Genomic DNA, 11,749 nt, shown 5'->3' on the forward strand with positions numbered 1-11,749 from the left:
TTTACAATATTTAAAACTCTATAAAACACAGTCAAGAAAAGACAAGAGGACAGACAGTCATATCACGACTGGGAAACCAACCATCCACTGCCTAGGACACTGGGAGTATACTAGATATTCAAAATAAATATAAACCCAACACTTCAAATAAACACACCACACTAATTCAATGTGCAACCACAAACCATATCACCATCTAAAGTGAACTCCCAGCATTTCAGCCACACCGTTGAATGGGGGTTCCCACCAGCCACAATACTAGGAACAGAAGAAGACAGAATGTTAAAATCCTAAAACTACACAACTCAAATCTAAAATAATAAAAACAATAAAATCAATATGACTAAAATATAAAATACTAAACTAAAATAAACGGCAGTCAGTGCTATGCCTAAAAACAAACAAAGCACTGTTAGTGTTTCAGTCCTAAAAACAAATGACAGACCCACAATTAAAATCATTAAAATACAAATACCTCAGGGTGCATGCACCCCTACATTACCCTAACAATTAAAATGCTATCCTAATTCTAAAACAATGTTAAAAACCCCAAAAGTCCACCTTACCACACAGAACAGAGTCACCAGTCACAGCACATGTGTGCCAAACAAAGGATCTCCAGAAAGTGACTCAGGAGCTGGAGGAGAGACTGATTAACAGCAGGTGTGACTAGCTGTCTCCTCTGATTGGTCTGTGCTTCTGCTTCCTGGTGACCTACTGCTACAATCTGCCCCCATGAACTGAATCGACGTCCCGTCGATGGGCATCAAAGCCAAGGCCTGTGAAATCCTTGCCAAGGGGCAATAACTTGATTCACTTGGGTGGTGGTTGATCTTGGGAGATGATGGGGGTTTCGGTGCTGTCCGGCTGTGGTCCTACGAGGACGCCGTGATCCCTCTTGTTCTGCACCGGGCCTCTCCACAACATCTGGCTGTGGTGGGGGTGTGTCATCCTGCTCTCCCACATCAGTTACAGATCTCCAGGAACACTCAACCACAAATGGTGGTTGAGAGGTGTCATCATAATCATTACCCATGAGTAGATCTTCAGGGAGACCTGGGTCATTTATTGATAAATCAAACAGTTTACCTGCAGCTGGACGTAGCTCCGACCGATGTATTTGTTTCAGGGGTCCCTCTGCCTCCGCTGGGCTGATTGTGTACACTGGCCCTCCATTTTGTGGACACCGCACAATCTTGTACGGCACAGAGCTCCAGTGGTCCTGTATCTTGTGCCGTCCTCTGTGGCTGTGGTCCCGGCAGTAGACTAGCTGTCCAGGCTGCAAAGTATCTGCTTTGACCTTGTTGTTGTGTTGTTTGGCTCGTCGGTCAGCGGCTGCTTGGAGCCGCTGCCTCGCTCCCAGGTAAATGCAGGCCAAGTTGTTGTGATGGTCGGTGGTCCACTCATCTGCTGTCAGTGACTCCGGCTGTCCTGTAACACTTAACACACAATCAATAGGCAGCCGTGGTTCCTGTCCAAACATTAACATATGTGGTGAATATCCTGTGGATTGATGTTTTGTGGTATTATAAGCAAATATTACTTGAGGCAGATGCACAGTCCACTGCCTTTTCTTTTCCTGTGGCAGTGTCCGGAGCAGGTCATGGAGGGTTCTGTTAAACCGTTCACATTGGCAATTACCTTGAGGTCTGTATGGTGTCGTCCTAGTTTTTGTGATATTGTAAATACGACACAACTCTTGTACTACTTTACCCTCAAAACATCGTCCTTGGTCAGAGTGTATTTGGCGAGGGACTCCAAAAACATAGAACCAGTGTTTAACCAAAGCCTCAGCTACTGCTACCGCTGTTTGGTTTCTAGTTGGAATGGCCTGTACATATTTTGAAAACACGTCTGTCATGATTAAGATGTTTTCTCGCCCATCAGATGCAGGCTCTAGAACAGTAAAATCTATAGCCAGAATGTCATTAGGCTTAGAGGCTGTCAGGTGGCCCATGAAGCTCCGTGGTGGAGTATGAACATCTTTGGCCAATGTACAGCGTTCACAAGCTCTGCAGTACTCCTCTATTGTTTTATTCATACCTGGCCAGTAGCATCTCCTCCTAATGAGATCTGTTGTCCGTTCCACACCTTGGTGTCCATGGTTGTCATGGAGGCTAAGGAGGACATCCCCCTGCAGTTTTTGTGGCAATAGTAACTGATTCCATGCTGGTCCCCCTTCTGGTGACTCCACCTGTCGAAAAAGAATACCATCTTTTTCAATTACCCGACCCCATTGCTTCAAGAGCTTCAGGAGCATGGGTGACGCCTTCTTCCTCTCATCCTTATTTGGTTGTTGCCGTCTGTCCCAGAAGAAGCGAAAGTCCCGGATCAGTGGGTCTTCTGCCTGCAACACCGCCAGGTTAGCTGCATTCTCCCCAGAAGACGCCATTACAGCCTGTGATACACAATTTGGAGAAGTCAGTACACCATGCTGCTTTTGTGCTGCACGCCTCAGTTCCTCTGAAAGGGCAGATGTGGGAGCAAGGGTTAGTATATGCTCCAGATTTGCATTTTGCCTGGACAAAGCATCTGCATTTGTGTTCGTTCTTCCTGGTTTGTATTTGATGTCTAAGTCGAAGCTTGCCAATTCTGAGGCCCACCTTTGTTCAACTGCTCCCAATTTGGCTGTCTGGAGATGGCTTAGAGGATTGTTGTCAGTGTAAACTGTACATTTTTGGCCCACCAAGTATTCTCTGAATTTTTCTGCAACAGCCCATTTCAGGGCTAAAAATTCCAATTTCATGGAACTATAATTTTGCATATTTCTTTCAGTTCTTCTCAGACTGCGGCTGGCGAAAGCAATGGGTCGAACTCTGCCCTCCCACTCTTGCGACAGGACTGCCCCCAACCCATCATGGCTAGCATCTACGTCCAGGATAAATGGTTTATTAAAATCTGCATAAGCTAGCACTGGGGCTGTGATGAGTTTCTGTTTGAGTGTCTGGAAGGCTGCGTGACATGTCTCGGTCCAGTGAGGTTTGATTGAATTTTTGACTCTCTTATCTTTACTAGTCAGTTTTGCAGCCAAAGAGTTTAATGGGGAGGCAACTTGAGAAAAACCAGGGACAAATCGCCGATAATAGCTGGCAAAGCCAAGGAATGATTTTAGCTCTTTGACATTCTCTGGGCATTTCCACTGGGCTACTGCAGCGACCTTATCTGGATCGGTGGCCACCCCATCCTCAGACACCACATGGCCCAGGTACTTGACTCGTTTTTGGAAGAAGCAACACTTGCTCAACTTGACCTTTAAGTTCTCTTTTCGCAGACGATGTAACACCAGCTCCAATCTCTGCAAATGTTGGTCCACAGAGGTTGAAAAGACTACTACATCATCCAAATACAGAAGCAGAGACTGCAAACTTTGATCTCCAAATATCCTTTCCATTAATCTTTGGAAAGTACTGGGTGCATTACACAACCCAAAAGCCATTCGATTGAATTCAAACAGGCCGAATGGTGTACAAAAAGCTGTTTTATGCTTATCTGCTTCAGCTACAGGGACCTGATTGTATCCACTGGCCAGGTCTAGTGTAGAGAACCATTTAGCACCAGTCAGTGCGTCTAATGATTCTTCGATTCTAGGCAATGGATAGGCATCCCTTCTCGTCTTTGCATTGAGTTGCCTGTAGTCTACACACATCCTCAGGGAGCCGTCCTTTTTCTGAACTAAAACCAAGGGTGCAGCATAGGGACTGCAACTCTCTCTTATGACTTGGGCCTGTAGTAGCTGTTTAATGTGAGCTTTGACTATTTCAAATTGAGATGGAGGGATACGACGGTAACGTTGTTTAGTTGGAATGTCATCTGTGAGTGGAATATTATGTTCAATGAGTGTTGTACAGCCCAGGTCACTATCCCCTGTCGAAAATACATCCCTGTACTTTCCAAGCAAATCTTTTGCTTTCAGTTGCTCCTGGTGGCTCAAATTAGACAAATCAACTGACTGTAGATCTAAACCCTGAGAAGGGCTAACAGAGGCTTGGGAGCACATTACAGTTACTTTGCCTTGAGCATCAGTCTCCTCATTAAACACAATTGTGGGACTATTAGCCTCCACTACATGGACTGAATGCAGCAAACCTAATGGGGTTCGTGGCTGAAGGTAGGCTACTTCACTATTCACGTTCGTAACTGGAACGTAGGCCAGTCCATCTTTTATTGTGGCTAGAGCTGTGGACACCAGTAGGCCTGCAGAAATGTGGGTTGCACTGTTATCCGGTTCCAAAAGGAGTGTGAGTGAGTTGTACTGTTTACCTTTTGGACCTGTGGCTGGAATCATCACTGTGGTACCTGCAGGGATCTGGACAGGATTCTCAGCATGCACTCGTAGTTTACCGAGTCCTTCATCACTCTGCTCAGTCTCCATCACATGACACATTTGTAGTGCTTCTCTCCAACCAGGTGCGGCCTGTGTAACCTGAGGGATAGAGAACATGGCCGAACCATATTCCTCATAAAGGTCAGTATACAGTTGACTTATGATGTTCATTCCCAACAGCCCAGGCACTTTTTCCTTCTGTTTCTGTAATGACGTGAAACTGGGTGGGTCTTCAACAATTAGAACACCACAATCACGAAGCACTTGACCTAAGACAGTGACGTCCACCTCTACATACCCCAAATATGGGATGGCAAACCCATTGGCAGCAGAGAGGTTTAGCCACTTGCAGGTGTTAATTTTAGGCTGGTCTGAATGAAACTGTGACAGGAAAAAACTCTTTGTCAGTGTGGTAACATTTGAACCAGTGTCCAGTAATGAAGGGACATTGATCCCATTCATAGTCAGCTGCACTACAGTGCATGGACCCACCAACTGTTTTAAGAGTTCTGGAGAGACTGGGTTAGAGTCATGCTCAGTTAAATCTGTTACCTGGTGAGAGACAAAAGTTGGCTCCGTCACTGGGTGCTCCACTTGCACTGTCTGGACACTCGGGTTAGGATTCATTCTCAAAGTCGTGGGCATGGGCTGGCGACAATATCGAGCAATGTGACCTGGTTTATTACAACGTAGGCACTTTTGTTCCTTTCTGAATTTGGCTGTGGTCTGCTCAAACATTGACTGCAGGGACTGAAACTGTTGTGTTAAAGAGGAAATTTGAGTCTGTTGATTCTTTATTAGTTCTGCGATGGCCAGAACCTCTGGAGACTGTTTTGGCTCTTGCACTGATGTGGCAGTTATGTCAGCTCGTGTAACATTGCACTGGGAGGAATGGAAATTGCTCCCTTTATCAAAATCCTCACCCCATCTGATAGCTTCTTCTCGGATTTCGATCAGTGACATTCCGGGTTTACCTCTCACCACTTCCCGCAGGTGGTGCCGTAACGTTGCATCCCGGACGCGTTCCACAAACTGGTCTCTCAGGGCCACCTCTGAGTTCGGAACTGCATCTGGATCGTTATCAAGAACAGCATTCATTAATGACATTAATGCATGAGAAAACTGTCTCAGTGACTCCCCCTCCTGCTGTCTACGTTCATAGAACCTTTGCTGCAGTACAACCAAGGGCTTTTTACCACCATACAGTAATTGTAAAATGTCAATGATCTTTTGAGGATCCTCTCTTTCTCTACGTGGTCTGTGCTTGATCTCACTCCGTGGTTCACCTCCCAGATGATCAAGGAGGAAAATAGCTTTTTCTCTGTTAGAGAATTGGCGCCCTTCCAGACAGGCTTCAACTTCCTCCACCCAATCCTCCAAGCCAATGCTATCAGGTTGGTCTTGATCACCATAAAACTTTGGGCACCTCCTTTCACGTGGGACATAAACAGTTCTGTCAATTCTGGGGGCAGAAGCAGGGGCACTAGAGGCGTATGAGTTACTGGCAACTTCTTTTAAAAGTCCATTTTCAACTTGAAGGGCTCTGAGCTGCTCACGCAGGGCTGCTAATTGTTCCTCAGTTTCACTCATTTTAACCACTCTTTACAACCCAAGGAAGAAGTGGGATTACAGCATCTTCTGCGCCTTGGGGTGATGAACCAGCCTTGATGACCCCTTCAGTCTTCTGCACCGACTGCCGTTTAATATTTTATCAAACCAAAAAAAACTAAACTATGACATGTACCACACACTGACTGTTTCTCAATCCTGCCGACAACGCCAAATGTAACCTTATGGATTGATTAGACATGCACAGGGGCTTCAATTAAGGAGGCCACAACAGTCAGTGTGGGTCAAACACATGCCATTTATTTTACAATATTTAAAACTCTATAAAACACAGTCAAGAAAAGACAAGAGGACAGACAGTCATATCACGACTGGGAAACCAACCATCCACTGCCTAGGACACTGGGAGTATACTAGATATTCAAAATAAATATAAACCCAACACTTCAAATAAACACACCACACTAATTCAATGTGCAACCACAAACCATATCACCATCTAAAGTGAACTCCCAGCATTTCAGCCACACCGTTGAATGGGGGTTCCCACCAGCCACAATACTAGGAACAGAAGAAGACAGAATGTTAAAATCCTAAAACTACACAACTCAAATCTAAAATAATAAAAACAATAAAATCAATATGACTAAAATATAAAATACTAAACTAAAATAAACGGCAGTCAGTGCTATGCCTAAAAACAAACAAAGCACTGTTAGTGTTTCAGTCCTAAAAACAAATGACAGACCCACAATTAAAATCATTAAAATACAAATACCTCAGGGTGCATGCACCCCTACATTACCCTAACAATTAAAATGCTATCCTAATTCTAAAACAATGTTAAAAACCCCAAAAGTCCACCTTACCACACAGAACAGAGTCACCAGTCACAGCACATGTGTGCCAAACAAAGGATCTCCAGAAAGTGACTCAGGAGCTGGAGGAGAGACTGATTAACAGCAGGTGTGACTAGCTGTCTCCTCTGATTGGTCTGCGCTTCTGCTTCCTGGTGACCTACTGCTACACTATGATACAGAATTTCTACCCAATAGGGGAGATAAAAGATTCAAATCCTGGGTCGGGAAGGGTCTCACAACCCAACTCTCCTTCACACATAAAGGCACAATACAAAGTTTTCAGTGTTTAAAGACCAAGCATGATCTACAACAAAATGACTTTTTCAGATTTCTCCAAATTCGTGACTATTTCAACCAGAAATGCAGAACTACAGACTTATCAGCAGCAGAATTAGCATTCTACAAAATCTTGAAATCAGCCTTCAGCTCAACTCTGAAAAAAAGCATTTCTAGATTATATGATTCGCTGTTTCATGCTACTAATGAAAATACACTGCATATTAAAGAAAAATGGGAAAAAGAGGCAGGAATGAGGCTGTCTGAGGAGGATTGGGGGGAAATTTGCACTTTTCAGTGGTCTTCAACCAACTCAATGGACTGGCGGGAGCACTGTTGGAAAAATGTTAGAAGATATTTTAAGACCCCATGTCAAGAAAAATACAAGAATACAAACTCAAACTGTTCGAGACAATGTGCCTCTCCAGAGGCAAACCATTTTCATGTATTCTGAGGACGCCCCAAATTGAACCAATACTGGAGCGGATACACATTAAATACAGTGTTCAAGTGTCAAATTCCCCTTAAGTGTCAAATTCCCCTTAATTTTGAAAATCTGTATTTGGGTCGTGTTGTGTGCGTGAAACTAAGGAGGGACATAAAGCTGCTTCAGGCCCTTTTAGCTGCAAGTAAAAAATCCATCACCAGAAAGTGGTTAAATCCAACACCACCTACAATTAATGATTGGCACGGAACAATTCTGGAAATATTCAAGATGGAAAACCTGACCTATTGTTTGAGGACCCAAAAAGTTAAGTTTTACCAAATTTGGGAAAAATTGATTGAATTCATAACCCCAACTCGTGCAGACTTTGTACGATCCCTCCGACGTATTTATTCATTTATTTTTCACCTTCTCATTGATGGAAATTAAAATAAGTAAGCTCCCTCACTTTATTGTATATAGTTGTCATTTAAAGACTGTTAGTCTGATGTTTACTGATAACCGCAGGTATGCAGGTTGTAAACATGTGGGTAGAAGTGTGGGTCGAAAGGGTGGGGAGAAAAGGAAAAAACTGGAAAAGGTCTATGGAAAACATCGATTTTGTATTTTTGTGCTGATGTCTGTTTGTAAATGCCTTTTCCAAACAAAATAAAGAATTACAAAAAAATAAATTACTGTGATGTCATGACAGAACTTGCTGTTAAAATTCTGGATAGAAGATTATGGCCTTAAATTGTCAGTTTCCCAGCATCTTTCTAGCTTCACATTCAGACTGTGCAAAAACTTATATTTAGCCTTTGCAAATGACCTTAAACTTCAGTTAATTAAAATGACTTAAACCTGAGCAGAATGTTTCATATATAGGTCATATTTGTGCTTTCTTTTGTGAGTTATGTGCCATGTTTCAGAAAGTCTTTGTTCCAGTGTCTCTGCCAATGTATTTAAATGTTTTTTATTAATCAACAGCGCCCTCTAGCGGTGGCAAACAGGATATGAGCTGAAAACCTGTTGAGCCTGCACTGAGCTCAGTGTGTGTCATTAATTTTATTTCACTGTGATATTTTTGTGAGCTTTAGTTCAAATCATGCGTGAAGAATTGTCCTTTTGCTTCTCGCTCTTTAAGCTCTTGAAAGGATTCACAGGACTAATGCTTGAATGAATAATGATCGGCTTCTGTTTAATTACATCATTGTGTAATCCCTCCCAGACGAGCGGAGGGAGGGGGGCAGCAGTGAGTGTTTACTTTCAAATGAAAATGAACAGGTCATTTTCTGATTATTCATTCTGAGTTTGTATAAAACAGTATGTGGTGCTGACTGAAAGAGTGTTAGTGTTTATGTTAGCGGGTTGTCTGTGAATACATTAGCACCGCAGCCGACAGTTTGACACACACACACACATACTCTGAGGAATGCATGCAGACATTTAGACACACACACACAATGAATCACAGCGGTGTTTCTACTGATTGCGCTAAGTCACAATTAACTGGCTCTTTTTTCTTTTTTTTTATGAAATAAGAAACAGAATCAGGGAGTGGAAGACAGACGAAGCAGGAAGGGGGGGAGGCAGATTAAGACACACGTCGTGGGTGGGTTAAAAACAGGTTTGATTATTAATGAGGTATTAATCCATCTCTCACACACAAACAAACACACGCACACACACACACACACACACACAAACACACACACAGAGCAGTATTCTCTACAGGTAAGGGAAGGCTTTGTGGTCCAAAAACAACAACCTAGAGCTGCTAACAGGTGTGTTTGTGTGTGTGTGTGTGTGTGTGTGCCTTTGTGCAAAGGCTCAACAACTTCCTCCCCACCAGGAGCTGCTGCTGTGTGCTGAGCGGGGGAGTGTGGGCATTGGAAGGGGGGAGGGAGCTGCCTTGGGATAGCGTTATTCCTGTGTGTGTGTGTGTGTGTGTGTGTGTGTGCATGCGTGCGTGAGTGCGTGCGTGCGTGCGTGTGTAGGACAGGCCCACTGTGGGCTGGAACGCCACACAATGGGATGGGTATGGTTGCCACGGTAACCCCATCAGCCCAAGCAACCGTGGCAACTGGTAGCTAAGTAACAGGAGCCCGGCAATACAATGCAGTGAGTGTGGGGGGGTTTAGATATAGGTACTTCTGAAGGGGTGAAAATTACGGGCTGCCAAGTGTGTGTGTGTGTGTGTGTGTGTGTGTGTGTGTGTGTGTGTGCGTGCGTGCGTGTGTGGCTGCGTCCAGCCAGTCTTACTTGCTGTTTATAACAGTTAATGGTCGGGAACAGATAATGGAGTTGTGGTTAATGGTCATATAATGCAAAATGAGTCTGAGTTGCTCAAAATCCATCAATAAGCTTCATCAATAAGCAGATATCTGGTGGCAGCACCCACAGAAGCGCACATTATAAATGATAACCCTTCAACTAAAAGGCCATGAAGTATGGCATACATCTTTTAAGTGGTTTAGGCAGGCAGAATGAAAAGGAGTCGAAGACGGATATAATAGACCAAAACTCCAAAGGGTTCATTCCGGACAGAGCCTCTTCCTCCAGGAGTGTGTCGGGCCCAGATAACAACTTTTCTGTCTGGCCTGGCCAACAGTTGTGCGCATTGCTCCCCCCCCCCCCACACACACACATACACACACACACACACACACACACACACACACACAACGTCTCGTCACTATGTATGTGTGTGTGATAATGTCCCAAGAGTACCGATTTGTGAATGAGGCAGTTTTTTTAACAGTTTCGGGCAGGAAGACATTAATTACCATCGACTGAGAGAGAAACCACTTTCTGACAAGGCTGCACTTATCAACAAAACACACACATGTACGGACACACACATTCCACACTTCCACAGCCTCAATGAACTTGACAATTCATTCCTGTGACTCTGAAAAGGCAGGTGTAGTTTCTCTTCTGTACAGCAGAGGGCGGTCTGAATCAGGTGATTCCCGGTACACCTGCTTCAAGTTAAAACAATATATGGATGCTCTTCTTCTGCTCTGTTCTGTGGCATTAATCTGTGATTTTTAATGTGTTAATTAACAAATGGTTGGACTGAGTACATTGCAAGTGTATAAATAACTTTTAATCACTAATGTCACTCCATCTCTGCCCTTTTAGACCACAGGCTGCTTCCTATAGTACTGCAGTGGAGGAGGATGTATTCAGATATTTTACTTAAGTAAATGTGTAAAGTTTAAGTGTAAAAATAATTTGTGTAAAACTCCTGCATTCAAAATCGTCCTAAGTAAAAGAACAAAGGAATCAACATCATAAAATACTTCAGGTACCAGAAATGAAAGTGTGAAAAGCTTTGAAATAGATAAAGTAAAAAGTACAAGGGTTAGGTGATGTCACCTGAATTAGAACATGACGACGTCCACAGTGAAAAATCGCAATTTTAATTTTAATATTTTGCACTTCACAGCCCATCCTCACCTACTCACCCACTCTTTACTTGGCCTAGTTTACCTCTCTGTTAGTCAGATGCGACATGGCCAAAGCAGTGATGGAGTTTGTGACGGTCCCCCGTCTAGTGTTGAGGTGCTGATCATGTGACTGACAGTTGTTTCTCCCATGTGTCCCTGAAGGCACCATCAACAGATTGCAGATTGGGAGCACCTGGTTCAGGCGCTCCTTAAAGCATAAAAACCCAGAGTCAAGGCGGCTCTTTCTCTCTGGACTCTCTCTGGGCTGCATCCTGCCAGCAGCATTTTGTCTTTGTTTGGTTTCTGCTTTGTTTCCACTTTACAACATTTACACTTCATATTGCTCACACATCCACATTTACATTACTGACGTTACTGACTTACACGCTTCATATTTGTACTTATTACCTCAGTTGTTTAAGTTAATTTAATAAATTCATTTAATTTCTAGACATCCTTTGTGTCCTGTTCCGTATTTGTCATGGCCTAGGAGCCGGGTTATGACAAGTTAGAGGTGCAAAGTTTACCGTGCATGTCTCAGCGCAGCATGGCAGATGTTGTGGCAGTGGGAAAGAGGCTGTGAACTGAGAACTGAAGCTGGTGCAAATATGTTCAGAATTTTTTATTGTTTGCACATTGCACCTTGTTTATAGCTCATAGAATTGTGCAGTGTAGACTGAGCCCACCTACTTATTTATGTTCTGATTAGGGACTGAAGCTGCTTATATTTTTTGTACTTTTTGTGATTTTGTTTGCACAGTGCAGATTTAGTAGTCACATATTGGGCTCCTGTTTTAAGTTAAATTTGAATTTAAGCAGCAGTCTGTAAGGTACATGTAGCTGA

At 43.5% G+C, this 11,749-nt stretch overlaps 1 protein-coding gene across 3 annotated transcripts; it reads right to left on the reverse strand.

The window, feature by feature from the left end:
• Positions 1-117: 117 nt before the first annotated feature.
• Positions 118-6,882, reverse strand: LOC131972165 (uncharacterized). Of its 3 annotated transcripts, none has more exons than XR_009394440.1 (2): positions 567-6,882; positions 118-258 (listed from the first exon to the last, which is right to left on the reverse strand). XR_009394440.1 is itself a non-coding variant. In XM_059333945.1 (2 exons), the coding sequence occupies exon 2, from the start codon at positions 5,912-5,914 to the stop codon at positions 767-769; it is 5,148 nt and encodes a 1,715-aa protein (XP_059189928.1). In that variant the 5' UTR covers positions 5,915-6,454; positions 6,763-6,819; the 3' UTR covers positions 118-766. The 3 variants fall into 3 exon arrangements, 2 of the variants coding, with proteins under 2 accessions (XP_059189928.1, XP_059189929.1); XM_059333945.1 differs by having other exon boundaries at positions 118-6,454; positions 6,763-6,819; XM_059333946.1 differs by lacking the exon at positions 118-258 and having other exon boundaries at positions 2,261-2,398; positions 4,261-6,882.
• Between the last annotated feature and the right edge of the window lie 4,867 nt (positions 6,883-11,749).

This window comes from Centropristis striata, chromosome 5 (assembly GCF_030273125.1).
Source record: "Centropristis striata isolate RG_2023a ecotype Rhode Island chromosome 5, C.striata_1.0, whole genome shotgun sequence".
In the NCBI taxonomy this organism is placed as follows: domain Eukaryota; kingdom Metazoa; phylum Chordata; class Actinopteri; order Perciformes; family Serranidae; genus Centropristis; species Centropristis striata.

Bases quoted from the DNA above. Each gene is read 5' to 3' on its own strand.
- LOC131972165 (XM_059333945.1), bottom strand. From the start codon at position 5,914: ATGAGTGAAACTGAGGAACAATTAGCAGCCCTGCGTGAGCAGCTCAGA.